At 35.0% G+C, this 26,377-nt stretch overlaps 1 protein-coding gene across 1 annotated transcript; it reads right to left on the reverse strand.

The window, feature by feature from the left end:
• Nucleotides 1-3: 3 nt before the first annotated feature.
• Nucleotides 4-25,738, reverse strand: SYCP2 (synaptonemal complex protein 2). The gene is made up of 43 exons (XM_054173357.1): nt 25,715-25,738; nt 24,955-25,095; nt 24,586-24,714; nt 23,609-23,713; nt 23,040-23,064; nt 22,071-22,156; nt 21,130-21,218; nt 20,559-20,593; nt 19,798-19,940; nt 19,667-19,719; nt 19,313-19,358; nt 19,026-19,118; nt 18,505-18,565; nt 17,840-17,988; nt 16,885-16,959; nt 16,261-16,413; nt 15,111-15,210; nt 13,827-13,968; nt 13,220-13,224; nt 12,674-12,761; nt 11,828-11,970; nt 11,407-11,492; nt 10,830-10,948; nt 10,094-10,124; nt 9,600-9,658; nt 9,438-9,495; nt 8,743-8,798; nt 8,214-8,262; nt 7,920-8,094; nt 7,479-7,546; nt 6,480-6,659; nt 5,933-6,119; nt 5,261-5,508; nt 4,926-5,153; nt 4,143-4,224; nt 3,727-3,888; nt 3,338-3,465; nt 2,582-2,676; nt 2,401-2,500; nt 1,556-1,614; nt 1,150-1,228; nt 647-703; nt 4-121 (listed from the first exon to the last, which is right to left on the reverse strand). The coding sequence occupies exons 1-43, from the start codon at nt 25,736-25,738 to the stop codon at nt 47-49; spliced, it is 4,266 nt and encodes a 1,421-aa protein (XP_054029332.1). The 3' UTR covers nt 4-46.
• Nucleotides 25,739-26,377: the final 639 nt, after the last annotated feature.

The following is a 26,377-nucleotide window of genomic DNA, read 5'->3' on the forward strand; positions in this document are numbered from 1 at the left end:
GAGTGTTTATAATTCACCTTGAATTTCAGGAAGAAACTTGAAAATATTACTTCAGAATTCTGTCTTCTGAGCGAAATATTGTCTGCAATGCTCTGCGAACATTACACAGTTCCTCTTCTTGCTGTGCAAAAAAAGCATTAATCACATTTATCACACACAGTAGTTAATACTGGTGCACAGTATATGCTGCTCTTAACTTATCAGGCAACACTCAACATAGTAAGACTTGGAACTAAACCAGGATATACATTCATATACATCAGAGGGCTACAAAGATGAACAGTGGGCTGGAGCACCTTCCTTATAGGAAAAGGCTGTTCAGCCTGGAGAAGAAAAAGCTCTGGAGAGACCTTATAGCAGCCTTCCAGTACCTGTAGGGTGCCTACAAGAAAGCTGGGAAGGGACTTTTTACAAGGGCTTGTAGTGATAGGATGAGAGGGACTAGCTTTGAACTTGAGGAGGGTAGACTTAGCCTGGATATTAGGAAGAAATTCTTTACAGTGAGGGTGGTGAGACACTGGAACAAGTTGCACAGGGAGGTCATTGATGTCCCCTCCCTGGAGGTGTTCAAGGCCAGGCTGGATGAGGCCTTGAATGACCATACTTACACAACAAATACAAACAAGAACAAGAAAACTTCATTTACCATTTCTCTAAGAAGTTTTTCTTGGAGTCTTTTTATGTCTTCTTTCATCAGATGCATCTATAAAAACACAGCACATGCATTTTCTCTGCTCACAATTGGTAACCCATCTTCAAGGTGACAATTACACCATAAATGATTTGTAACTGAGAGACCAGTGCACATCCAGCCACCTCCCTAAGGGAAGGGCTCTGGGTGTTAAATTTGTTATTTTTACCAGTGTTAATCATCCCAGAAAGAGTCACAGAATAGAGACTAAAGCTTCCACTTGCTTTCCAAATAACTGCACACACCTTCTTATGGGTGAAATCCAGCCCTAAAAGACTGAATATTATTATATTGAAGGATATTTTGTGACCATTAACAACTACAAAAAATACTTGCATGGCATTAATACTATGCTGAGGTTAAGATTTTCTGTGGAAAAAAGTCAGTACGGATATCTGTTGTTAACATTAACCAATTAAAAATGAATAAAACCAAAAATAAACAACAGTTCATCATACCTCTGAAGTGAAAATATGTTCTTCATGGTCAACTGTATGGTAGATATTCTTTTCAAATGAAGTTCTAAGAATCTGGACTCTGAAGAAATAAAAGGCAGTTCAAACAGCTTTGGCATGTACGCCATGAGTACATCCCATTACTTGTAGTCTATTTGTACTAAAAGCATGGATAAATATGATATCATTGTTACTACTGAAGTAGTCCAGCAGGGACATGGAGAAATTCAGATAGAGAATAATCACATTTCTCCTGTAACTTAAGATTTTGATCTCATTTTGTCATCTCATCTGTTACCCCTATTTCATGGAAGCTAAAAACTACACAAACAATATAGCAGCTGGCCTAACTTGGACCTCAAGTGAAAAGAACGCAAATCTCCACCCGGGATTAATGAAGCATACTAACCTTTGTTGCTCATTTTTCCTGTATGTACTAAAAGTCTGTGTATGTTTTTTCCAAAAGATCTGTTAAAAAAAAAAACAACAAAATAAAAGAGTCAGTAGAAACTAGTATTTTCTCAAATAAACCTGTCTGCTAATACAAATAAAATAACCCACAACTAGAGATTCAGCACAGAATGGGTAGGAATTAGACAGTCAACACGAAGCCTGGAGGGAATCAACCAAAAACTTAGCTAGCAGGATGAGGTACTTGACAAGTTCTGTTTTCATGGAACCAGTGTCAACAAAAGTCTGTTCTGTGTAACAGTTTCAAAACAACCCCAAATATATAGAGAGCATTGTAATCAGACTTCCCATGTAAGTAAAGCCATGTCTTCAGAGCAAAAGAAAAAACAAACACAACAAATATAGTCTCGTGTTTATGAGTATTTGTATATCGACTTTTACATGACAGCAAGTAGCAGATCTGTAATGTCAAATGGCTCATTGTAGAACATACAGCAAATCAGATTCAACTGCCTACATGCTGTTCCTGAAACACAAACCAGCTAAAAAAAATGCTCAGGAAATGAGGTAAATGTAGTAGTAGTAGTTAATAGTAGTAGTTTATTCCAGTATATACTATTCTACTAATAGTAGGAATTCTAGGAATCAAAATATGCAGTGGTGATCTACACATTTTAAGGGCAAATCCTAACACATCAAATTCAGGAGCTGAAGTTTGACCCAACTTTTTACCAAAATGCCAAAGGCTTTTAATATCAAAATGGAAGTTAAAGGCAATCTGAATCATCTATGGATTCTGTAAGAATTCACTTTTCTCTGTGGCCAAGCAATTAAAATACAAACCGAGAATTCTTTTTCCAAGCTTTTCAGGGACTGAGAATCTTTTTCAAAATTCTCAAGCTCCTCAAGAAGAGCAAAATGAAATTTCTCCATCTGCTTGCTCCTACCAAAACAAAATTAGTTACTTTTAGAAGGCATACATTGCATTTTAAGGGTGCTTGAAAATAAATCTTTTGTTACAGACCTGCATTCATGAAGCTGGTAACTCATTGTTGCCAAATGCTCATGGACAGCTCTTAATGATTGCTTGGTAAAATGCTCCATTTTCTGTGAGCGGCTCTGTGAAGGTGTTTTAAGATTAAACTCAGATTAATTTCACTTTAGGAAAAAAAAGCTGCATTGTACTTCCTACTGTAGTCATTTAGGATTACTTTGAGCAAAAGCCCTTTCTTTATCATCTCCCTATCCTTTATGGAAAAGCTTTCTGTTCATGAAATGTAAACAAACATGGGTTTATGCTTTTGATAAAATTCTACATGACTTGATTAGAAGTACCTTATTTGAATATTATTTCCTAAAAATAAAGTACATATCAAATTACTGGTGTGAGTTTGCAGCTGTCTTAGATGAACAAATGCATTATTCAGACTCATGTTTATCATTTTGGAAATAAATTTCATTCAAGGGTTTGATAAATGGACCAGAAAAATAAATAAATAATCAAATCAATCAAAATAGCAGTATTCTCATTACAGTAGCTACATAGGTACAACAGAGGATGAAACCCAAAACAGACCCAGGAAAGAAAATCATTGGAGTTAGGTACACAAAGAAATTGAAGAAGGCCTAAAAGGAAACTTGAATTTTATCCTTTCTTGAAGTTCTATGTACATAGCTATTTTCAGGTCCTTTTAAGCACATTCTCTGGTGTAAAACAAGTGATCATTCATATGCACATATACCCACAAAGACAACTAACACTGTATATGAAATGTCTTGCCTCAATCTTCCTAGTAAATTCTTTTTGGAGCTTCTGGCATATGCTGATAGTTGAACAATCAGGTTCCCAGCTTTCCCCATCCAAAACAGCCACCTCATTTAGCGAGACAGTAGACATGCTTTCAGACACTGAAGGGAAGTTAAAAGAGATCATGTCACAATTCATAATGAAAGTGTTCTATCTGAAGTTTCAATAGGGTCTAGAAAAGCTTTTGCTATATAGAGATCAATCAGATGGCTGAGGCCAGTTTCTATTTAGCTTTCTTTCCCCCCCACCTCAAATGTAAGACGTTTTTGTAATGTCCAGTACATTTTCTTGTTAAAACTTTAATTTACAATGTTATTTTTAACTTTCACACAGTTGTGGTCAACTTTTATTCCAAAACTAACCTCTGTAAGTACCAGAATCAGCTGTTTTAAATAATTTTCTGGGCTGTAACTTTGGTCTTCTCTTTCCTTTCTTCTCCTCCTCACTGCTTGCTTCTGCTTCATCAGAATTGCTTTCTGTACCACTGTGGTACCTTCGTTTGGAAAATTTCTGTACAGTTGGTCCTGTAATAAACAGGAAAACATGCTTTATTTTAGGAGTATTTAGAACAGTGACGTGGAAGGAAAAGAAGACCTTATTTACCCTCTGCATCCAAACTCTAGGAGTAAGTCTTGGCTTTAAAGCTTGAGAATTATAGAAACATTAATAAGCATTACACTTATGGAGGGCACTGATGGAGGTAAATGAACAGGATTTCAGTGGAACACAGAACTGACACATGCAAGACTCGGTCACTGAAGAAATTCACAGCTTGTACCTGACTTATGTACAGGACCATAAGGCTCTTCATTCCAAGATTGTGCTTTACTTCCACTGGAAAGAGATGGCGGCGCTACATCCTAAAAGAAAAGTCACAAATTTATGAGCTTCCAAATTAAAGCACTTAAAAGTCCTTATCTGAAATCCCCATTCACATAGCTTTTCATTAAATTTGGGACATGAACACATCTACAATATGAGAAAAGCCATAAATAAAAAAAATTGTTGCCAGGTTGCACAAGAGGAAATAAATTCTTCACCATGTCAATAACTAATGCTAGCACTAACACAAATGACCAATCACACCTAATGTTTCTTGCAATAGAACATAAAAAATAAATACATTATTTCTTACAGGAGTAATTAGTGTGGGGTTTTTTTCCACTAGAAAAAGCACTTACAAGAAGTGGTCTGAAGGCATACAGCAGCTTTTATTTATTTGACAATGCTGCAAGAGTTAATATATTGAGTAGTACATTAATGCTAAAACTATGACAGCACTTTCTCATCTCAAGAATTTTTCCATGCACATGTCACAATTTATTTGTGGAAAATAATTTTATTGAAAATCAAGAAGAAACTATTTATTAATTTTTAAAGATACTAATTATAATGATCCTGTTGGCATACAATTCTTTCCTTGTATCCTTATGATAAACAAGTCCCTAATTGATCTCAAATATTTAAATACTAACTAGTAGGCTTTTTCAAACATGTCACAAAGTAAACCGTAGACAAAATTTAACATTAAGACATGCATTTCCCTTCATCATCTGTGAACTAGATAAGACAAAAAAGCTGCACCCCTCTTCTGAAGAGCCAAGGATTTAGTAAATACCTCATCTTTACTTTTGATGATGGATCTAGTGATGTCTTGTTGCTGCCCTTTAATAGAAAGTGTGTCTGAAAGGCAAGGTCTGAAACGTAGATCTTCATTATCATGACGTGGTTCAGATACAGATCCCTTTGCCTGTTTTCCATTGACCACTTTACATGTCGTTAAGCTGATCTACACATTACAAAACACATTATTGAAAGAAAATTTACAAAAGCATAAAACAGTTGAACAGAACAATTTCACTTAAAATAACTGCAGAGTAACTTTCGTATTCTTACCAAAGATGGTTCAGTTAAAACTGGTGAGACATACTTATTTCCAAATGTTAACTTTTTAACAGATGCCTCAGGGGACTGATTTAGACATACGCTTTGAATATCCTTTTTTCGTGAAAAGACATTTTGGGGAGAGATTCTCTTCTCGAAGCTTAATGTTTCCTGTTGTTCTGGTGTCGACTCCTGCAGACTAGGTGATCTATCACTGTAAGCATGCTCTTGAGTAACATCTTCTGATACTCTTTCAGCACCTAGAAAACAGTTCTTGAACTGTCAGCATGAGGAATAGAAAGAAAAGGCAAGTTAAAGCCCTGTATTGCTAACTGTTCCAACTTTGGATATCTTCAAGTCACAGACACGTGGCATTTTTCCTTAGTTACTGCCATATGACGTGCCACACTTGCCCTTTTTGCAGTCTCTGCACTATTTTAGTGGTTACCAGATTCATTCTAATGCTTATGTTTTGCATTTCTGCACTATGCTGATGCCAAGTAATTTTACCAATCTATCAGTGTTAGCGACATTAATACACTTCCTTAAATATGTGGTACACACTGAATTGGGGGTTATCTCTTCTTTTAAAAGCATAAAAGATGTAAAATTGAAGTACTGTGATACTCCTAATCTCCACATTTTGATATGGTGTTGCTATAAATTAAAAGTCAAAATACATACATCTCATTGTCTCGGGAGATGCAGGACACTCAAACGAAGGAATTTCAGATTCCTTTAGTTCTGCAGAGTTCTTTGATTTAATTAATGCTTTTTGTACATAGCAAGCTCCTGTCTTTGGCTCCAAATATAGAGGACTCCGGAGGTCCTTTTGCAGATTATCATCCTTGATTTTCCCACTTGCACGCTTCTATTAACATACAGAGTTTATATAACCATTACTTGTAAACATACAGAAATATTCACACACACACACACACACATATCTGCAGGCAAAGGGCACATTATCTACACACACTACTGAACAAGCAGTAAGTCCCCAAAGGAACATCATCAGAAACATTTCAATTCATAAGAATATCAATAAGTACTGAATGTGTTTAAACTCTGCAACCAGAGTTTAAGAGCACTACTAGAAATAATTAATGAAATTCACTTGACTTGCTTATGTTGAGCACTGAAAATTCAGTAGTAAGCAGAAAGCAGACCGGAGTTTATTTTGAAATACATGCCAGAAGTGGATTTTTATGAATGAACTACAACTCTCCACCTGTATTTTTGATTTTTCCTCCTTAGAGGTATGCACTGGAGATTCCTTTTCACTGTCTGACTCTGAGCTGGAAGGTTCTTTATAATTTTTTGCTAATGCTGCTCTTCGAGGTAGTTTTTTTCTGGTGCTTTGTCCTGCCGTTCCATCCGTTCTTGGATTCTCCTTTTTACATTCATTTACCTTTGGAAAAATAAAGACACTTCCAGTTTAAATCACAATAAATAAATTTATAAGAATAAATAGCAGGCAACGGGGTTTAATTACCTGAAAATCATTCTTTCAAAACACCTAAAAAAAAAATTTAACTTTACCAAAGCTTGGAGGTTCCCCCTTACTATCATTCTACAAAACATTTCAGGAATAGAAATTTTCACACTAGAAAAAAGTCTGAAGGAGACAGGGAAAGGTTTGGGGCTCTTTTAGCGTGGTTTTGTTGTTTGGCCTGGGGCTTTTAGCTCTTTAAACTGTGCCTTACAAGCATCTACAAGTACCTTCCATTAACATGTTCACAATCACATATAATTTGCTGTACTCTCAATTTCAATATGCTTACAACATCTTGCAAAAATTATTCTTTAATAGCTACAACACTATCCATTTCTCACTTTCACTATGTTACATATATTCATTTAAAGAAATCATCTCTAATGTAGTAAAATGCAGTTAATCACTTCAGCCACATTAGCCTTGCTGAAAAGTGAATGACATTAAATGGAGTAGAGGGCTACAAACCAAAAATTTTAAGCAATAAAGTTTACAAAAGCATCAATGTATAATAATAATTGCAGCTCACATCCAGTATTATGCCTGAAATAGTAGCTAAATATTACATTGAAAAAAAAAATAGTATCTGAAAAGAACTGTATTTCTCAGCTGATGTGGAAATAAATGTGTGCTATTTCTCCATACTTATGAAAAAAAATCCATTAAAACAGTTTCTGCATTGAGTGAAGATATTTTGAATAAGTATTACAAATCAAGCTGCAAATTCACATTTACCTTTTTCTTAGTTGCATTTTTGCCTTTAGGTTTGTCCATGTGGCAGGCAGGTTCAGAGGATTTATCTGCTTTAACAATACACAGGTTAGAAAAATAAGCAAAATATTAAAATCTTTGCCATTTGGAATTTTAGCTGTAAAATCATGGAATCACATTTGTGCCAACAAAATTACTGACTCAGGCAACTGCTTTCAGCAAATTATTTCAAGAAGTCAAAGGTATTTTTGTTGACAACAACCACTGGCTATCCCATCTTCAATTATTTTCCACGCTAAAATACAGACTTTTTTAGAAATTAACCTTAAATTATTAGGACTAACTTGGAAATAAGGTAACAAAGAGCTACTGTATCTGCAACACAGCACATTACAAGTTCTGCAGTAAAAATCTATGGATGAAGTTATTGCAGCATTTTTAAGAAATATGCAAAATGATTCTTACTTTTGTCTGGGCTCACTGGTTTCCACAAATTCTTATTTCTACTGTAATCAATTATTCGGTCTTTAGACTGTCTATTTGATTCTTTCAGCCAACTAACTTCTGTCTTGCTGTCATCACCTCTGTATTCTGTGTCTGTGTCACTGAAGAGATGTTTCTTGTTTTGATTCTTTCTAGTCTACAAACCCCAAAAATTCCTTATGTTATTGATTTACTTTTAATATACCTTTCACTTGTATAATTGGCATTTAAGGGCAGGAAGACAAATTAGATGATCCACAAAAATCTGAGCCTTACTTTTTTTCTTTCTTTCACTTTGGTGCTAGTTTCACTGTCACCTGCATTCCTTAATCAGAAAAAAACACCTTTAAACAGTACATTTAAAAATACATTTTCTAAATCTTTCTCCTACTTGTGATACGTGCACTAAGGATTAAAACAAACGTACCTACTTATGTTTTCACATCCATTCTGAAATACACATTCATCTCAAACCAGAAAGGATGTGCTTATTTGCTAATGACCGTTAAGAACACACAGTAACAATGTGTTCCTTTGCTGGCTGATCATTAACAAAACCTCTCCACTTCTATTCAGTTTATAACCACATAGTATTCCACCAAGAGAACTAAAGCTGTTTTCTTTATGAAATCCAACCTTTCATCAAATCATGAAACACCCTAGGACACCACAGCAGCTGTGTTTACTACATAAAAACAACCCACAGTGAAGATATTGTCATGCATACATTCCCTGGAATCCTGGAGAATGCAGACAGTACTGTAATTAATAGTCAACAGATTAGGACACAACATAACATCCCTACCCTTTTTTGGTTGGATCTATAGGAACACTCGGTTCAGTAACACTCAATTCTTGGACCTAAAAGAGTAAATAAATAAGCAGTGAAGCTTTTCATTTGTTATACAATTTGAATAAAATTAGCTTTGCTGTCTGATGGCCTATTTAAGAGTGCTCCACAATTAACTTACAATGACTAATTTATATCTTAGAAATTTAACAACAGAGATGATAGTTGATACCAGTTTGAACTGGCTGCATCTCAAAATACACTAGTTTATATTCCTTTGCTTCAGTGCCTTCAACTCAGTAGGATCCTCTGAGTCATAAGAAGCAAAACTATCTTTTGTTGTCTTTTGCTTTTATCTAAGCTGGATTTTTAACTCAAACATCTGGGCAAAGTTGTCTTTAGAAAAGGGACTTAAGAATGGCAGTAATGCTTTCAAGATAATAGGAGAAGTCAAAACTTATGATACTCCTAGCAAATGAATTTATTCTTCATTCAAGAAGGCATTGTAATAGCTTTAAGGGGTTAGAGCACATTTGTACCATTATACATTGCAAAGTGATGGAGCTATTAGCAGGGCAAATCTCCTCCCCCACTCCCATTTAGTTCAATGATATAATATGAACTCTTAGATGTTAATGATACTTTCAGTAGACATTATTTGATTGAGCTCCTTTACATTCTATTCATATCAATTTCAGTTATATTCTTACTCCAAGCTTTATTGTAGGCTCATCAAACCCACTGATGTTAAAGTTGTAGACATCATCCCTGTCAAACAGACACAGAGAGCAATTTTGTGACTGAATTAATGAACATTCCACAAAATTAGGTATGGGTAACTAAGAACTGTTTGGAAATGTTTAACTACTTACATTACATGACTAGCAGTTGTATTAAGAGCAGGAATGGTCCTTCTAGCCTGAAGTTTTTCCTGTATGTAAATAAGAAGTTAACCCACATATCAGATCTGGACTATGCATTTGTACTCATTGTCATGTCAAAAAGCACTTTCTTTACTATGAGCATATGAAAAAATATCAAGCAGCTTCTCAGACTTCCACTTGATTTGCAACAGTGCAACATGGCAAAAAGCAACAAGAGCTAGTAGAAACTAACTCTTAGTATTTACTTTTTAAAGGTATCAGCAAAACCACAGACACCCCACCCCTGAATATTATTTTCCACACACTGTCTACACCTCATTTATGAATTTTATGATCTCATTTACTATATTTTTAATTAACATCTACAAATGCTTAACTTTCAGTGATATTTGTGAATTTTCACTTTACATCTACTAGCTTACCACTTTATTTGTATTTATACCACATAAAAAAAGGGTCCAACAAAAGCAGTAAGATGTTACCTTGAAGACAGAGGATTTATTTAAATGTGGCCTAAAAAATAAGGATGTATTTTGTTAAATGCTAATTAGAATATATGCATCAGAATACTGCTTATCTAAATAAAAGCTTTACCAAACACCACATTCATTCAGGCTTTTAAATACAAAACCAAGTGGATTGAAATGCATCAGCCCCTGTCATCTTTGTGCTCTAGAACAATTCTCCCCAGATCACACAGCAATACTGCAGTTTCTACAAGTCTCACAAGTCCCTACCTAAAGGCTGTAAAGATGACACAGCCAATCTATTGCAGTCCTTTGTCATCCAGGTACAACCAAACATGGTAGGTCTGTAATTGTGTGTAAAGTACATCTCCAAGCACCAGTTCCAGCAAGGTAAGACTAATTTTCTTATTTAAGAAAATTTGTTATATTTTAACTCTCTAACAGTCAAATCTTACAGGGAGAGCTAATAACTTAAGATAATCAGAAAATTGATGATTGAATGCAGGTTTGACACCCAAACTATGATGACAGGATGGTGACACCCAACATGTGCAGTGCCCACAAACTATCTCATGAATGAGCAAAGACCACCAAATGTTTCTAACACCCTTGGTAATTATTTCAGCTACTAGAAATATTAAGACTACAAGAGAAGTGAAGAAAAGATTCAAATGAAAGCATTATGTGAAGTAACTGTAGATAGAGAATTAGACCAGAAAAAGAATAAGCACAAGAGTAGTTTACATCATACCTGTTAAAACTCAAAGAGTTGCCTGCTTTCCTTTTATCATCAGCATTTTGTTTATATCTGTCACTGATTTTACTTATTAGTGATTTCGTTGCATCTGTTATTTCTTTAGACTTTGTTTTCTACAAAAATAGAATTTAAGACCCAACTTTGAATCCATTCTATAGAAGGGCAAAGCTGCAAATAGAAGTACAGGTTCCAAAAAAATCACCTAGACTTCATTAAATGTCTTCTAGATGTACTAAAGCACCTTTCTTGCAAAACCATTTTCCCTTACATTGCCTGAACAGTGAGGATTTTAGCAGATGTTGGGAATTTATGTACTATAGCATCTAAAATTGAATTAGGAAGTCTAAGTTGGGGCTTATTTCAGATTTTTTAAAAAGAAATTCAGACCAAATTAATCTTAATCAAGCCCCAATAAAAAAGTAACAGTGAAGCTATTCAATTCACGCAGTTTCAGTGTAAAGTCAGTCAAAATAAGTTTGTGACCAAGTGAAGATAAACCACAAATTCTGAAAGACTGAAAATCTGACAAATCTCTTAGCTGCAAGTCAAAAAAATGAAGACAAAAACTCACAGTCTTTGATGGCATTGCATTTTCAGTCTCTTTTGCAAAGAGAACATCAGATTCCTCATTTGTGATATTATAATACAAAGATGACACTATAGATGAAAGAAAGGTTTTAAACAACATTTCAGTAATAGCTTAAATAGTTTTCCCCAAACTTGTGAGTTTGTTCCAAATGATGAACACACTGACTGTCCATTAAATGTTCTGCGGTTTTCTTCCCTCACTCTATCATTTAATTTTCTTAGTTTCTGTCTCTTTTTCACTTTGTTCATCTGGAGAGATACTTAAACTAAGTTAACGAACGTTGTATGTTTCACACCTTTTTTGCTAACAATAAAAAAAACTAACACAGAAAAAAAAAACCAAGCCCAGTTGTAGGTTAAAAATTCATCTGAAACATTTGCAACACCAACAGTTAAAGTGCGACCGTAACCTAGTTGGGATGTACGTGCCAACGACGGATTTTGCTTTTGCATGTCATCTGCTGTTATGTTCTTCTCAGGAACAGAGCATGCTCTTTTTTTCCACGTTTTGGTTTTATCCAAAGAACTCTCGAAAAGATCAGACGGCCTACCAAAGGCAATACCATCCTACCATCAGTGAATTGCAGAAAAGAAGTCTTAACTTTTATAAACATGCATCAGAAAACAGGAAAATAGTGGTAATCTTGTAGCCATCAATGCTTTTCACATTGGTACCTAAGCCTGCTACCAATGTCCAATTAACCAGCATATTGAAAAAATGACACTTTCAGAAACAACATATTAAGTCAGCTTCAAAAAGGCAAGAATTGAATTTAGAATTGAATTCAGAAACTCTGAGGTTTGTCAAATCTATTACTTGTTTTGGCTCAGTTCTCTTAAACCCACGTGTCATTTGTATTTTACCTTTTGATGTCAACTGAAAGAATTACTCTCCTTGTTGCTGCTAAACCTTACTTAAACTCCTACTCTGATCTTGCCAGTGAGCATTACTTCCATAAATAGATTCATCAATTTAAAGTCTGATTAAGACAATAATCTAGTATTGTTGATGAAACAGCTGTGGCAAACACAAGAGAGCTGGTTTGGTGCCAGGAATTTCAGCATTAAAAGAGTAAAGTGACATAAAAGAGGCCTGACTTAGACAGCCAACAGTTCTCTCAGGGAAGACAAGACAATAATTTTGGCATTTTCTAAAACTATGCAACAAAATTTCTATTCTAGCAACACTTGAAAATGCTGCCTTCGATGTGAGTGACAACAGTGACTGGGTGTTTTTTCCCAATACTTACAAAGATTTGTTGCTTCTCCCTGGTGGCTGAGAATCAGGAACAATATCTAGCACTTCATCTAAATGAGACATTAATTTGGCATCAATTACTATTATAAAAGAAATGGTCACAAAATATTGAAAGGACTATCAACACTTGTAAAATTACATGCCTGAAATGTGCTTTTGTATGGCCTCAACTTCTGCCTCTGGCATAATTTCTACAACTTCTTTAGGACGCATCTGCGCCAGTGGGAAAACACCCAAAAAACCACATTAGTAAACGAGTACAGACAGTATAACCTCATCAACTTGGATTTTCCCTAATAAAACATAAATTTTTTTCCCCACATGTCATAAAAGCACTGATTTCACTACCTCCTCAGGTAGTTTTGCCCCATTTCTGCTATTTGACTTCCTGATCTTCTGTTCTTTTTCACCAAATCCATTGTCTAGCGTACATCTTGGCCCAGTCTGAAAAGCACAAGTAACACTAATAATTGCAATCCATAAAAGCAAAATGAGTAAAATTGTCCCAGAAAGTAACACTAGAAATATTCTGAACTACATACTCTATATATGCTAAAGCATTTTTCTAACGTTTAGCTACACCAAAAAAAAAATTCAGATTCCCATAGCCCAGGATTTGACCTGAATCTGACTCAGAATGACACTGAGAACCAAAAATAAAACAGTTATAATGAAGTTTTTGTTCAGTTGCAACAGAAGCAAAACTAAAACATATACTCAGGAGTGCAGTCCGGTGATTACCTATGTAGTTTTGTTTGATTTTAGTGAATGTCTCTTCAAAAATGCACCAAGCCCAATGCTATAAATGCTGTAAGCTTAAAACACTAACAATTCACAACTACAGCGTATTTCAACACTGCATAAGGAATTTGAGACTCTGCATACGCTGTTCTCAGACTACATAAAGAGGGAACTGTGGCTTTAGTTAAAGCCAATTAACTCTGGGGTCAGTACTGACTAGTGAATGCAAATCTTAGCTTTTCTTACTTAAGAGTAATGTCTAACTTTAGACATTATTAAACCTGAAACCCACAGGACAAGAAAACAAAACAAAGTAAACCATGCATTTTTCTAAAAAGTAGAGTTGCTGACTCCAGCTTTTTAGAATATGAATTAGGAAAAAAAGGGGATTTCAAGTAAAAGACTTAGCTACAGATGGTATGCATACTCCAGTAGGTTTTTGATAAAAATTATTTGTTCTGGTCTCATTTACTGCAATAGTGTTTGAACTTTCAGCAGAGCTCATCATTTCCAGAGGCATCTTATATCGTCCTTTACAAGGAGTGGCTGAAAACAAAGCAAAGACGTGTTAGAATTCTACTATTACAATTTTTGTGCTGACTGTGACATCAATATGAAGAGTTTTGTCCATGATCACAACTGTTGCAAAAACCTATTGGCCCATATTATTTAAAAATCAACTTATTATGTACTTTCTACAATTTGGTTTGTTTCAGTTGAGTTAATGACCATATACTGTGGGTATTTGGAGACAAACAATGCATTTTACAGCCTGGCTCTGGCAGAAAACAGCTGGTCACCTATTTAAAGTTTTTATTGGAGTGTATTTTTGCTGGAACAGAGTGTGTGGTTAATTTCTAAATAGAAAAGCCATGGAAGTTCTATATTGTTCCATCCTAATCTGAAAACTCTTTTCTAGCATCTGTTACTCTTCGTGTGACACGTGGATTTACATAACCAAGAGGACTGATGCACCTAAGACAATTAAAGCAAGAAAATCGGGTTTGTTAGTCATGCAAGTGCTGCCACTAGTTCCATCTCAAGCCTCTACTGGCCTTTGTCTTACAAATCTCCCCCTTGTCTTAATATCTGTTAACAGGAAAGTATTAACTGCTATTTGTGATAGTCTCATTTTCTCTGAATGAAGCATTTTTGAAGTAAGCATCAGTAGCACTGGATTGATTTGTGCTTCAACCTTGCAGTGGATCCTACCTTGCCCACTAGCCATATAGTCAACTGCCCCTTAAGAAACACATGCAGTTTCTAAAGAGTAAAATGCAAGTGACAGTTGTCAGTGATAGACACTGGAAAATTCTGATATTACACTGCAACTCCTGACAATTCTTTAAATCAAGATCATATTAGGACTGAGATGAAAATATTTTTTAGCTTTTTAAATTGATTGCTGTCTTCTGAACTTGCTCCAGCACAAAGAGCGGCACTAAAAAGGAAAGGTGACCTTCAGCTGTTGGGAATGCACATGCAGCTACTGTCCTGCATTGTGTCTATGGACTAGTAGCGAGTGGTCTAATTTAACAATCTCAGTTGTAAAGCACCTGCTAGGGAGATTTTTAGAAGTTCTGCTTTTCATTTCCAACTCTGCAGAGGATCACAATTCATTCTTGCATTTCAAAGAGGATTTATAGCATTTATTTTTTTTTTTACCTTGGAAGTATTTGTAAACTTACATGTGCTAGCAAATACCAGTGGACTCCTTGTGGGAAATCTCGCAATTCCAGGAATAAGCACAGATGCTTCTGACACTTTCCTTTTACAAGATGCAGTTATCTGGAGGAATGGAAAAAAGTATTGTTTAGATAGAAAAAAACCTATTATTTAGATATTTAGGAATGAAATGGAAGATTTTTAGAAAAACCTGTTTCCAAGAATCTTTTGAACACTTTCTGCTACTAGAATGTCAACTACTGTTGCTGCACATACCAATGATGTACTCTTAAGTATTTTAAAAATGAGATTGGTGGTTGTTGCTTTCCGAACTAATTCAATAAAATATGGACAGATCCTGTCTGTTGTTAACAATCAAGACAGCCAGGAGTTTCTGCATAGGTATCACACCAGCAAGACCTCTGGCACAGGTTTACTAGAATAGAATAGAATTAACCAGGATGGAAGAGACCTTTGAGATTGAGCCCACCCTCAATGATCTCAAAGGTCTCTTCCAATTTGTTTAATTCTATTCTATTCTACTGCTACCAAGACAGGTACTGTGGCACTGCATTATCGTTTCCCCCCACCCCCGGCATAGCTGTATTCAGCCCTGGTAGAACCATAAAGAACCACTCACTTTCAGAGTGACTGTGGGCCAAAATAAACACCAGGCTTAATGAACTGGACTCTTCTGAGTTTAAACCACAGAATCAGAGGAGCAGTCCCATGACAGTGTGGTTTGAATAACCAGAATAGAGGATTCTCCTTGACAAGCACATGCTTTTTGCAACCATCAGTCTTTGTGAATATCCAGCATACAGGACTTGTCTCTAATTACAGCTATTATAATAGCTGAACATTAGTCAGTCTCCAGAGGCTATTCCTGACTTTCACATAAGAGATGTAAGCATGTCTTGAAAACATTTATCTTTAAAAGAATTCTCAGATATAATGGGCTATAGAATATTAACACTACCTTTTTATTTTTGTGACATTGTTTTAGTTTCAAGATACATTATGAGAAATTGTTATACAAAGGGGATTTATGTAGCTTCATAAGAAAAACAAAGTTGTATTAATTAATTAACATCAGGTTTATATTACACAGTACAATATTTAAATTGACTTGCATTTTTATGTGCTATTTTCTGTTTTGATAATCCTACTTACCTTGGAGCAATCATCTTTGCTTTTTTCTTGACTGTTATTTTTATTCTGAGTCCTCAAAGTTCCAGGAAGCTGCTGGGTTTTGTACTTAGTGAGTTTCTCCCCTTCAGATTTTTCTTCCAAACATGGTGACAACTGGCTTTCTGGTACCAGAAGCTATATAGTATTTTGGATTTTTAAAGTTTTTTTAATCAACATTAGAATTTTATTATGTTTTATACTTACACAGACACAAACAATGTCTTTACCCTAAGCAGCATACCCCTCACTGTAGATTTTCATAAACTTCAGAGCTTACATATAAACATGTGTTTTTTATATCTATATATATAGACTTTCAGTTTGAAAAGCATCCAACCTGTTATTTTTGCTAGAAAGGATGGGTTATCAAATCACAACTCGCATAAAAGAACTTCCCCTGTGTATAGCTAAAGCTTTGGATGTTAATGTTATCTCCTCAAATATACAATACATACCAGAAATCACTGAACTGGTTTGAGAGTTATTTTTCCTTACTGGCATTTTAGAAGCCCTTGTTGTTATGGTGAATGGTCATAAATTAGCTAACAATAAGACTAAATATAAAACCCAAGAAAGCAACCATCTCAGTGTGCTGAAGCAAAATACCTGTGATCCACTTTCATCAAAGACGACATGCACAGTTGTTTTGGCAACAGATGCAGAGTACTTCTTACTAAAGCCCTACAAAGTGAGTAACAAACTATGTGTAACACTTCACTCACTTTTTAAAATACAAAAACCAGAAAGAAAATATTTAAGTCAGAAAACATAAGTAGCTGAAATCAGGTTACGGGAGAAAACAGATTCTGCAAGCTTGCAGAAGTTCTACTCCTCATTGAGTTTCTAGTCTCTAAGAGTTCAGTGCGAAGTAATTTATCACAGGCAGCAAGGAATAAGCTACAGCTTCCTAATTTTTTTTTTACTGAATGAGTAAATTCCTAAGAGTGATAAGCATAATGAAAAAAGGGACAGGTAATGGATCATTTCTGAAAAACTTCTCTATTTGTAAGCATCCAGTTTTTCTGTTTCTGAAAAATTATAAATGCAAACACTGACATTGATCACACATGGTGATCCCTTTCTGGACAGTTAAATTGTGATACAATTATTTTTAAATCATAAATTCATGGATTTGTTTAGGCTGGAAGAGATCTTTAAGATCATTAAGCCTAAGTGTTAATCCAGCACCGCTGGGTCACCACTAAACCACGTCCTTCAGCATCACATCTCCAAGGGTTTCCAATCCTTTCAGGGACGGGGACTCCGTCACTTCCCCAGGCAGCTTGTTCCTGCGCTTGACAACCCTTTTGGTGAAAAAATTTGCCTAATGTACAACCTAAACCTCCCCTGGCACATCCTGAGGCTATTTTCTCTCATCCTCACTAGGTCCTTTACCAAAACTTAAGATACAATAGGAGAAATGCTGCTCTGTGTTGGCAGTGTTAAGCAGAAACTCCTGGTATAAACAGACACCAATCATCACAGCTCTAACAACACTTATACGGCAATGAGACACTTATTTTGAATCACAAAACTATATGAAAAGGTGTTTAAATCTTACCTTACATTTACTGAGTCCATATATCTTTCTGGTTACATCTTTGATTTCCAAGATAGAATCAAAATACAAAAAAAATTTCAGTCCTTCTTGATTACCCACGTTCATTGGACTTTTTAGAGCTATTGTTAATAGCTTCCTTGAATCTTTTTCTGGAGGAAACCAACATTTGAAAAGTAGTTTCAGCATGATTTAACATCTCATATCCTCCTCATCAATACATAAAGCTTACTTGTCTTCATCAGTTCAGCTATTAAGATGTACACTTAATTCACTGAAACCTGTAATCAATTTTCTTACAGAAGTACCTCAAGATTCAATCTTTTAGAAATATCTATGCTGTATATTATCCTGTTGAATTTTTTTTGAAGGATATTTAATGTAGCTACAGACAAATTATTACTTACAAAACTAACTAGTTAAAAATGCATGCCATTATCTTATGCCTTATTCTGCATTGCAATGAGACATTATTTTTAAATCATTTTAATAAAATAAGACCTGCATGCCCAAAATGCAAAATCCTATTCCTGAGAAAAACAGTACCTACAATATTTTAAAGTGGGAATTTCTGCTCTGCTGACAACTATTGTCAGGATTTTAGAATTAATCAGTTTGAAACTCCAAGGTGACATGTACTAAAAGGTTGCATTTTTGAGTGCAAATACCTTCAATGGTGTAGAGGTCTACCTCCTCTTCTGGTATAATGACTGTTTCCCACTGAAGTGCCTTGCATGAAAAAAAAATGTATTTTTAAAGCTAGAAAAGCATTATTTTAAAATTAAGAGCAGCGGTCAGAAAATTATTTAGAGAGGACAAATTTTCAACTTTTCAAATCCTCTGTTACAAGCACCTCAATGAACACAGCCTTCATTGATAACAGAAAAGCTTTGGTAGAGACATTTATGCAAACATTTTGAATCTCATCTACAAAAACTGGAAGTGCAATTAAGTAAATGGCTTCTTATTCATGCCTGTATATGTTAAATTTTTTTTGCCAATAGTATTAGAAAGTCTTACTTTGAAACTGTTTGATCCAAATATGTACACCAAATCCATCTGTGTTTTCCTGCTTCACTCACACACAACTACCATATATTGATATGGGGAAAGAAGTTTGATGGCCTTGAAAGAATGTTTATCTACTGCCCCAAATCAGCATAGCACAAGAAACAAAAAGTTAGCTTACTGCATCAACTGCCACATAGAAAGATATACTTCTGCTACCAACATTGAAATCAATCCAAAATTCTTCCAGATTTTCATCCATTGGTATCTGTAGCTGAAAGGAAAAAAAATAAGACAACAGAGCTGAGAGCAACAATGTATACCACCTAAAAGGCTTTGAGCTACAGTCTGACAAATTTTAAACACATGCACACCTGTAAACTGAAAAAAAGTAATTCCTCAGTATTTCTTAACTCTTTAGCCGTACAAAACAAAATCTGTGTCTATATGACTAATTATGTGACTTACTTCATAGTTATCAAGAGCTGCTGATAGGCAAGGATATGTGAAAACCCTGTAAGAAAAGGATATTTTGTCAAGTATCCTGAAACGCTGTAAGCACATTTTCCTCTGGCAGGGGGGTTGGACTAGATGATCTTCTGAGGCAAAGGACTGAATTACTGATCTTCTTACTATTTAATGGTTGGTAATATCTTAACTCTATGACTCTTTGACTATACCACAGCAATATTAGCCCTGTTTGCTTGTATTATTCCAATTCAGAGTTTCTGAAAACCATTTTTTTGTGCTACAAAGGTTACTCCTGATGAACGGACACAAAATCCAAAAAAGAACATGTATTTACTTTAAAAACACTGTTACCTTCTTTTGTCTCCAAGCATGCCATTCACTTGGTTAAGGAATTTTCTGCAATCCTATTAAAAGAGAGAAATTTCTTAAAGAATTGTAAAATACAAGTTTGCTTCCCCATAAATACTTTTCATATGACTTACTGTTTCAAACTCAGAATCTTTAATCCCTTTAAATGCATTGGACACAAATTCCATGGAAAACCACTGGCACGCCAGTTCTTCTCTCTGTTTCTGTGACACCATTCTGCATAAAGCTTCTGTAATGGCTACCTGCAGGTCATAGTCTACAGCACAATACATTTTACAGGAGTAGCAGATTTAAAGATACTACTGATGTGAAAAAAATATTCTTAGGTAGAAAATTAATACAAGCAGTGCAGAATATTTCATATATCACACTGTATCCAGATATATAACACGTAAGATACATACAGATAAAGAACTAAGAGAAAAGAAATAACTAAAGGACGTATGTTTCAAAATGAAATTTTAGCCAAACTTTCAAGGACTGTTAAGAATAACACTGGACACATAAGAAAGAGATAAGAGATTTTCAACTTTCATTTGTCTGAACTGGAAAACTGTTGGATTACTAGTGATCCCTGAGAGAAGTTACAGTAGTACTAAACATCGCCAGCAGATCACTGTCAAAAAGGACTGACTTCCTTATGAGCTTGTGATATTTTAAAACTTCTGTTGTAGAGAAGAAAAAAGACAGAAAACTTCAAAAAGCCACACATTGCATACATCTGAAATATTCCAGTTTGCAGACTGTTTGTCACACAGTATTTTTCAGAGGACTGTGGCTGTAACATTCTGTGGCTTTTCTCTCTGATTTTTAACATCTGCATCTGTTTTTTGAGAAACTCAACACTAAATCACTTATTCAGTCCCATGCTCACCTCCAGCATCCAAAATTCTTTCTCCCATGCCACACCTGCCAAAAAAAAGTAGCATTTCATCAAAATACAAGAGGCACACAAATCATAAAAGAGAAAAGTTTTAACTACAAGCTTTCAATGTATGAAAAAAAAGCCCTGATTCCCCTAAAGTATCAAAGGGCTATCTGTTATGCTAAGGATATACTAACAGGGAAGTGAACCACCTCACATACAGTTTTTATTCTATTTGTTTTTGTCAATGCCATAAAAAAATTTCCAATATGAACAGCTTATTCTTATTGATTCACTGTGCTTTACGTATATATTCTTAAAAACAAGAGTTTAATTACTTCAAGACAACAGCGATAAGAACAAGCCTAGTTCAGACTGAGAAACAGGTAAATTTTGGTTTTCAGTGGAGAATAATCCGTAAGACTTGCCCACAGCTGCTACCACTGGCAACACAATAGCGAATACAGAAATCAGTTAAATGGCATTGACTTAGCATGCATTACAAACAGCCTAGACAGAACTGCCTTCCCAGTGAGGCAAGTTACATAATGATATAAAAATTATACTGAAGATTATTTACATGGCAAGCAACATTTCCTTTGTAGAAAATATCTTTTTCCTGGCATCTCGAGGTGTGTTGTCAAGGATTAAATTAAATTTTCTTACTACCTAAGAGTGGAAAAAAGTGAGTAAGATTAAATATAAAATAACTTGTTAAGTTCAAGTTATTCTTATACTGGGCCCTTGTAATATATTTCAAATCACTGAAGAAAATAGCATACTTAACTGCAAAGCAATAAGAGACAATGAGTTCATCTGACCTTAAGTGGTGTTCTCCTGATATAACCACCTCAAATTCAATAAATTACATTTACAACTGATGTTGACATTAAAGCTAAAGTGTTATGCTGCTTCTTTAAAGGATTAGATACAAAGATAACCCCACCGTTCACAGCTAGAGTTCTAGCCACAGTTGATTGCTGAGCTAAAGTCTACTTTAAATTTACCTTAATAAGCCTTGCTTTTGGGGATGCAGCTATACAAAATACTTTTTTGTTAAGTTGCCCTTTCTTTAGAGAGGGGGAAAAAACCCATCAATCTGAAGTTACTAACATAAATAGAAATTTGCAGTATGCCAAAAGGTATACAAATTTCCTGCAGCTACTGAAGAATTCACAACAAACAATCCTAATGTTATTTATATCAGCTGTAATGAAGCATATTATTTTACACACTTTTATACAGCTTTCTCATCAGAATCTTTCTACCATTGTTTAGTGATTTATTGTCCAAAACAGGCCTGGAAAAAAACCCAACACAAAACAAACCACAAAACCCCACAACCAACCCTGCCCAAGACATAAACAACAATAAATACTCCCAGAGAAACGTTAAATCATCCTTCTCATACTGAATCACTACCATATTCTGGGTTTGGTAGCAGCTGTACAAGTAATTATCTGCAAAAAGCCTGTTAAAACACTAACCAGAAAAGTGTTGCTTTGAAAGAAGAATATTTACCTCCTGCTGAACATAAACACTAACTCTCGCATCAGCAATAAGGGTACATGTTCTCAGAACAAAGTTTTCTGCTACTTGCATTTTACCTAATAAGGGGTGGGGGGAAGATACAGGGGAGAGAAACAAAAGAATAATTTTATTCAGGGTGTATTATGGTGGCCCTCCATCAGCATTTCATTCAGGAATGTGTTCCTTTCCATATAAGGTTGATATTTCAAAACAATTATGACAGAATAGTTATTTCAATTTATAGTAAATACACGTTTACAATGTCTCTGTTCCTGTGTATTTCATAAGTCCCCTGGGCATGAGATTATTTTCAAAGTATAACTGGATCAATTCTATAACTTAACTCCATGAGATATAATTCAGATCCTGGATTTTATCTTCCCAGGAACAAGGAAATGAATCTTTTGATTGTGACAGTGTAATAGCGTAATAGCCTGCAGTGACTTTCTACCTACTGCTATGCTGAAAGGTAAAAGCAGTGAGATACTCATGATAACAAGGCCCATAAAAGATACTGTGCTAGGCCAGTAGCTTAGAAACAAGGTTCTTTTTAGGAAAAACTCAGTTCGGTTGCCATCCCTGAAGAGACTAAACAATCCTACTTTTTCATTACTGACATCAGCAACTTTACAAGGAAATCTGTCAGCAGAGAAACAAAATTAATGAAAGCTGCAGCTGATATTTAAGCACTTTTCATACGAATGGAAGTGTTTGTGCACAGAACAGGCTACTTGAGGACAAACCCTTTTATGTTAGGTTATTAGCTGAAGCATATAGATTTATTTGGCTGCATATTTAGACTGAGAATCTTTGTACCACCCTCATGATACATGTTCTTGTCAGAACTACCTTTCCCCTCAAGGTGCCTCTACAAGTAGTGAGTTATTTTAACACCGACAACATTAAAATGTCTCTTTCGGAATACTTGATCATATCTAGTGCACACTATTTTAAGCTCACCTTCATGTCCGCTATCACATATAGCCTGCAATAAAACCAGAACAAAGCACATGATTTTGATACTGTAAATATTACAGCACAAAGATCAGCTAACATGTACCTAAAGCAAGTATTCAAAAAGTAATTAAGGCTTTCAAATAAGTTCATCCTTAATGAAGAACATAAAAGACTGCTTCTAATACCAATTGTGGCTTCCAAAAACTATACGTCAGCTAAGTTTATGGAAATCACTTTCCTAAATAAAATTTTCTTTATTGACAGAAAACCCACAGATTTTATAAACTTGGGAGTCCTGGGATTAGCATATTAATAATCAAAATTAGAGCAAGATGTATTTTTTTTGTTCATTGAACACTTATATTGTTGAGGTTTAAAAATTTTATTTCATGATGCTAACATGGACAAAAAAACAGTATGAATGCAGGCAAACTATTTATCCAAAAAGACTTGCAATCTATTGCAGGAAATCATTGTAATGTTAGTGCATTTGAATGTCTTTTTGTTGATAAACTTGTATGAATTCTTTTGGCAAACACACACAATGCATTTTATTATCAGCATATTTTTACCAGCAACACACTGAAGAAATCCTCGGCCAGATTTATAAGCGCTTCAGTCTTTCCAGTTCCACCAAGGATGACAATTTCTTTTACCTTTTCAAACCAATTAGCCATGTAAAGGGAAAAGAAAATCAATTTTAATAGCATAGAAAAGGGCAACAGTTTGTACTATACTTCAGTAAAATACAAACTATACAAGGTGTAAATCAGCAACGTTACCAGTCTGCTGAGTGTACTTTAGTCCCAGACTACAAATTTCCACTCACACTAAAAAGATGTATGTGATTTCAAACTAATATAATTTCTGCAGTTGAGTTTCTAACAGAAAAATTAGAGGTCTACTTTTAGATCTGCCATCACAGACAAAAAAAGCTGACAATGGTTAAGTGACAAAGTTTGTTTGTAGTTGCGATTATAAGCACGAAGTTAACAGTGACACTCATCAGACATTGCTATTCATGTTATTCAAAGGAGTTCCTGGTGAAAAAGGAACTAGTGTCTATTTTTCAGTATACTCATTATGTCAAGTTACACATTATTAACACATTTAACATGCAATTTGAAATACCAACAAGTAATCAGACTAGCATTATAGTCTGTTTAAGGAACAGGTACAGTATCACTGTTGTGAGCACTCTCAGAAAAAGTATAAAAGTGCATCTGGAAATTCCAATTCCTGACTCAAAAGCAGAACAGCAAGCTCACATGAAAAGGTCTCATCTTGCTGCAATTGCTGTAAACATATCTAAATGATATCTTGCATAACTTGCAAATCCTTCACTGTGGCAGAGCAGTTCTCACTTGATAAGAAGCCACTCGTCAAAAAACATTTAAATCTCAAAAACGTTTGTTGCAAAGCTGAAAAAAGTCAATTTAGAAATAACCAAACGGAACACTCAGCTGTTCAGCACTGAAGCATTACTTATACATGCTTCATTAATTTTAGATTTTCTAGAAGTTCACGTATGCTTTATGGTTTTACTTATCCTTCCGATAAGACCAAATTTCATCATTGCCGGGAGCCCATCTTCTCCTGCTATGCTGATTTGTTTCCCATGTTTTTCAATACAGTTTAGTACAGTGCAAACGCTTCTGAATTCTTTTTTGTCAAGTTCCTGAAATTGAAATTACAACATAAGCTTTAGTGAACAATTGTAGAAGAACCTGCTTTTAATTAACCGGATGCATTCTTCTTCTCAAAAGCATCCTAACTGCAGGTTGCAGTAGAGATTTCACTCTAAATGTTATTTCACCTTTTAAAATCAGCTGCCAGTATAAACCAAGGCAAATGAAAAAATGTTTTTCAGATTATTAAAACAACAATATAGGTGATTAGGATGTAATGATTATGTTACCTGACAGAGAAGCTTGTCCAATTTGTTGACAAACTGTTTGCTGCATTTGTAAGAGATATTTTCACAGTTTTCTGTTGCCAGAAACTGTTCTAATGACTGGACAGCTTTTTTTCTTGTAGCTTCATCGATTAACTTTTCAAACTGTCAGCAATAAAAGAATATAAAGCAACTTTATTACTGTATGCTTCAGATAGAATTCAGCAGTTAACTTGGTATCAAAGAAAATATTTTCATCACAAAATCATTAAATTTAAAACCTGAAGTACAGAACACCATATCTAATACATTAATTATACAAATACTTAATCAGAGAATTTATTTGCCAGTTTTCCTTAACTGAATGGTGGGGTTTTCCCCCTCATATTACAAATAAAAGCTTACAGAAGTGTTCATTGTGTTAACACTCCTTCCTTGGTACATTTAATATTTCGCATTTCTAAGTTATCACTGACTTTAAAAGATACTCATACATTTGAATACCACTGATTGTCTCAACTATTGTGTCACTATCAGTTATAACCAGATTTAACATTCTGATCCCAAGTACCATCCCAACTGATTCACATATGTCAAATGCACATATTTTCATCAGTAACCGGTTCAAATTCCTCTAGCTTTTACTTAGCACTAACCTACATCGAAGAAGATTTTATTTCTATTACATTGTTTGTCACACTCCAAATTGTAATTAAATACCAGAAGTGCTTTAACCTAGTAATTAAAATAATCAATACTCATATTCTGGCCCATAAGCACATACCTGCAACTCTTTCCTGGCTGCCATTTTTGCAGTTCACCTACTCACCTGCAAAAGGGAACAATCATCATTTATCAAAACACCATTCACCGACATATTCTTCCAGAAAGTTTTGCAAACACCTGAGTTATCAATCAAAATATATTACAAATTCCAAAACTTGTCAGTCATATGAATACTGCTTAAGAAATTAAATCAGGGATATAAAGAAACATCTTGACATAAAGAGTTGCTTAAAACAAGAGTGGAAGAAACATCAACTTTGGCAATGGAGGACCAGAGGGCTCTGCAGTGAAGCCTTAGGGTTTCTCAGAAAGAGGATAAAGATGGCCAGTTACTGTCAACAGCAAATTATTCATTACAGCTAACAGCTGAACTCCAGAAGGGCCTCATTATAAAAGGGCAGATTAAAACATTTAAGAAAAATGTAGTAAGTGCACGCAAAGAAAACATCTTAACTAGTTACACAGTGACAGGCTCTGAGGTGCCTACTACCACCAAAACCTAAAATCTCTTAAGTTACAGCTTTCTGAAAACAGTCTTAATACTCAAGCAGACAAATGTATTTGCAAAGTTTACATGTAAAAAACCCAAACTTTCTCATGCTTTGGGTATGTTCATCCAAGTCAGCCAATCCATGTGCACTCTCAGCCTCCCCATGCCACA

Source organism: Dryobates pubescens, chromosome 26, assembly GCF_014839835.1.
Source record: "Dryobates pubescens isolate bDryPub1 chromosome 26, bDryPub1.pri, whole genome shotgun sequence".
NCBI lineage: Eukaryota > Metazoa > Chordata > Aves > Piciformes > Picidae > Dryobates > Dryobates pubescens.

Bases quoted from the DNA above. Each gene is read 5' to 3' on its own strand.
- SYCP2 (XM_054173357.1), bottom strand. From the start codon at position 25,738: ATGGCAGCCAGGAAAGAGTTGCAG. The intron at 22,157-23,039 runs GTGAGCTTAAAA...ACCCCTTATTAG, and splicing joins ATGTGATAGCGGACATGAAG to GTAAAATGCAAGTAGCAGAA. The intron at 19,941-20,558 runs GTGAGCATGGGA...ATTGTGCTGTAG, and splicing joins AAGAATTTTGGATGCTGGAG to ACTATGACCTGCAGGTAGCC.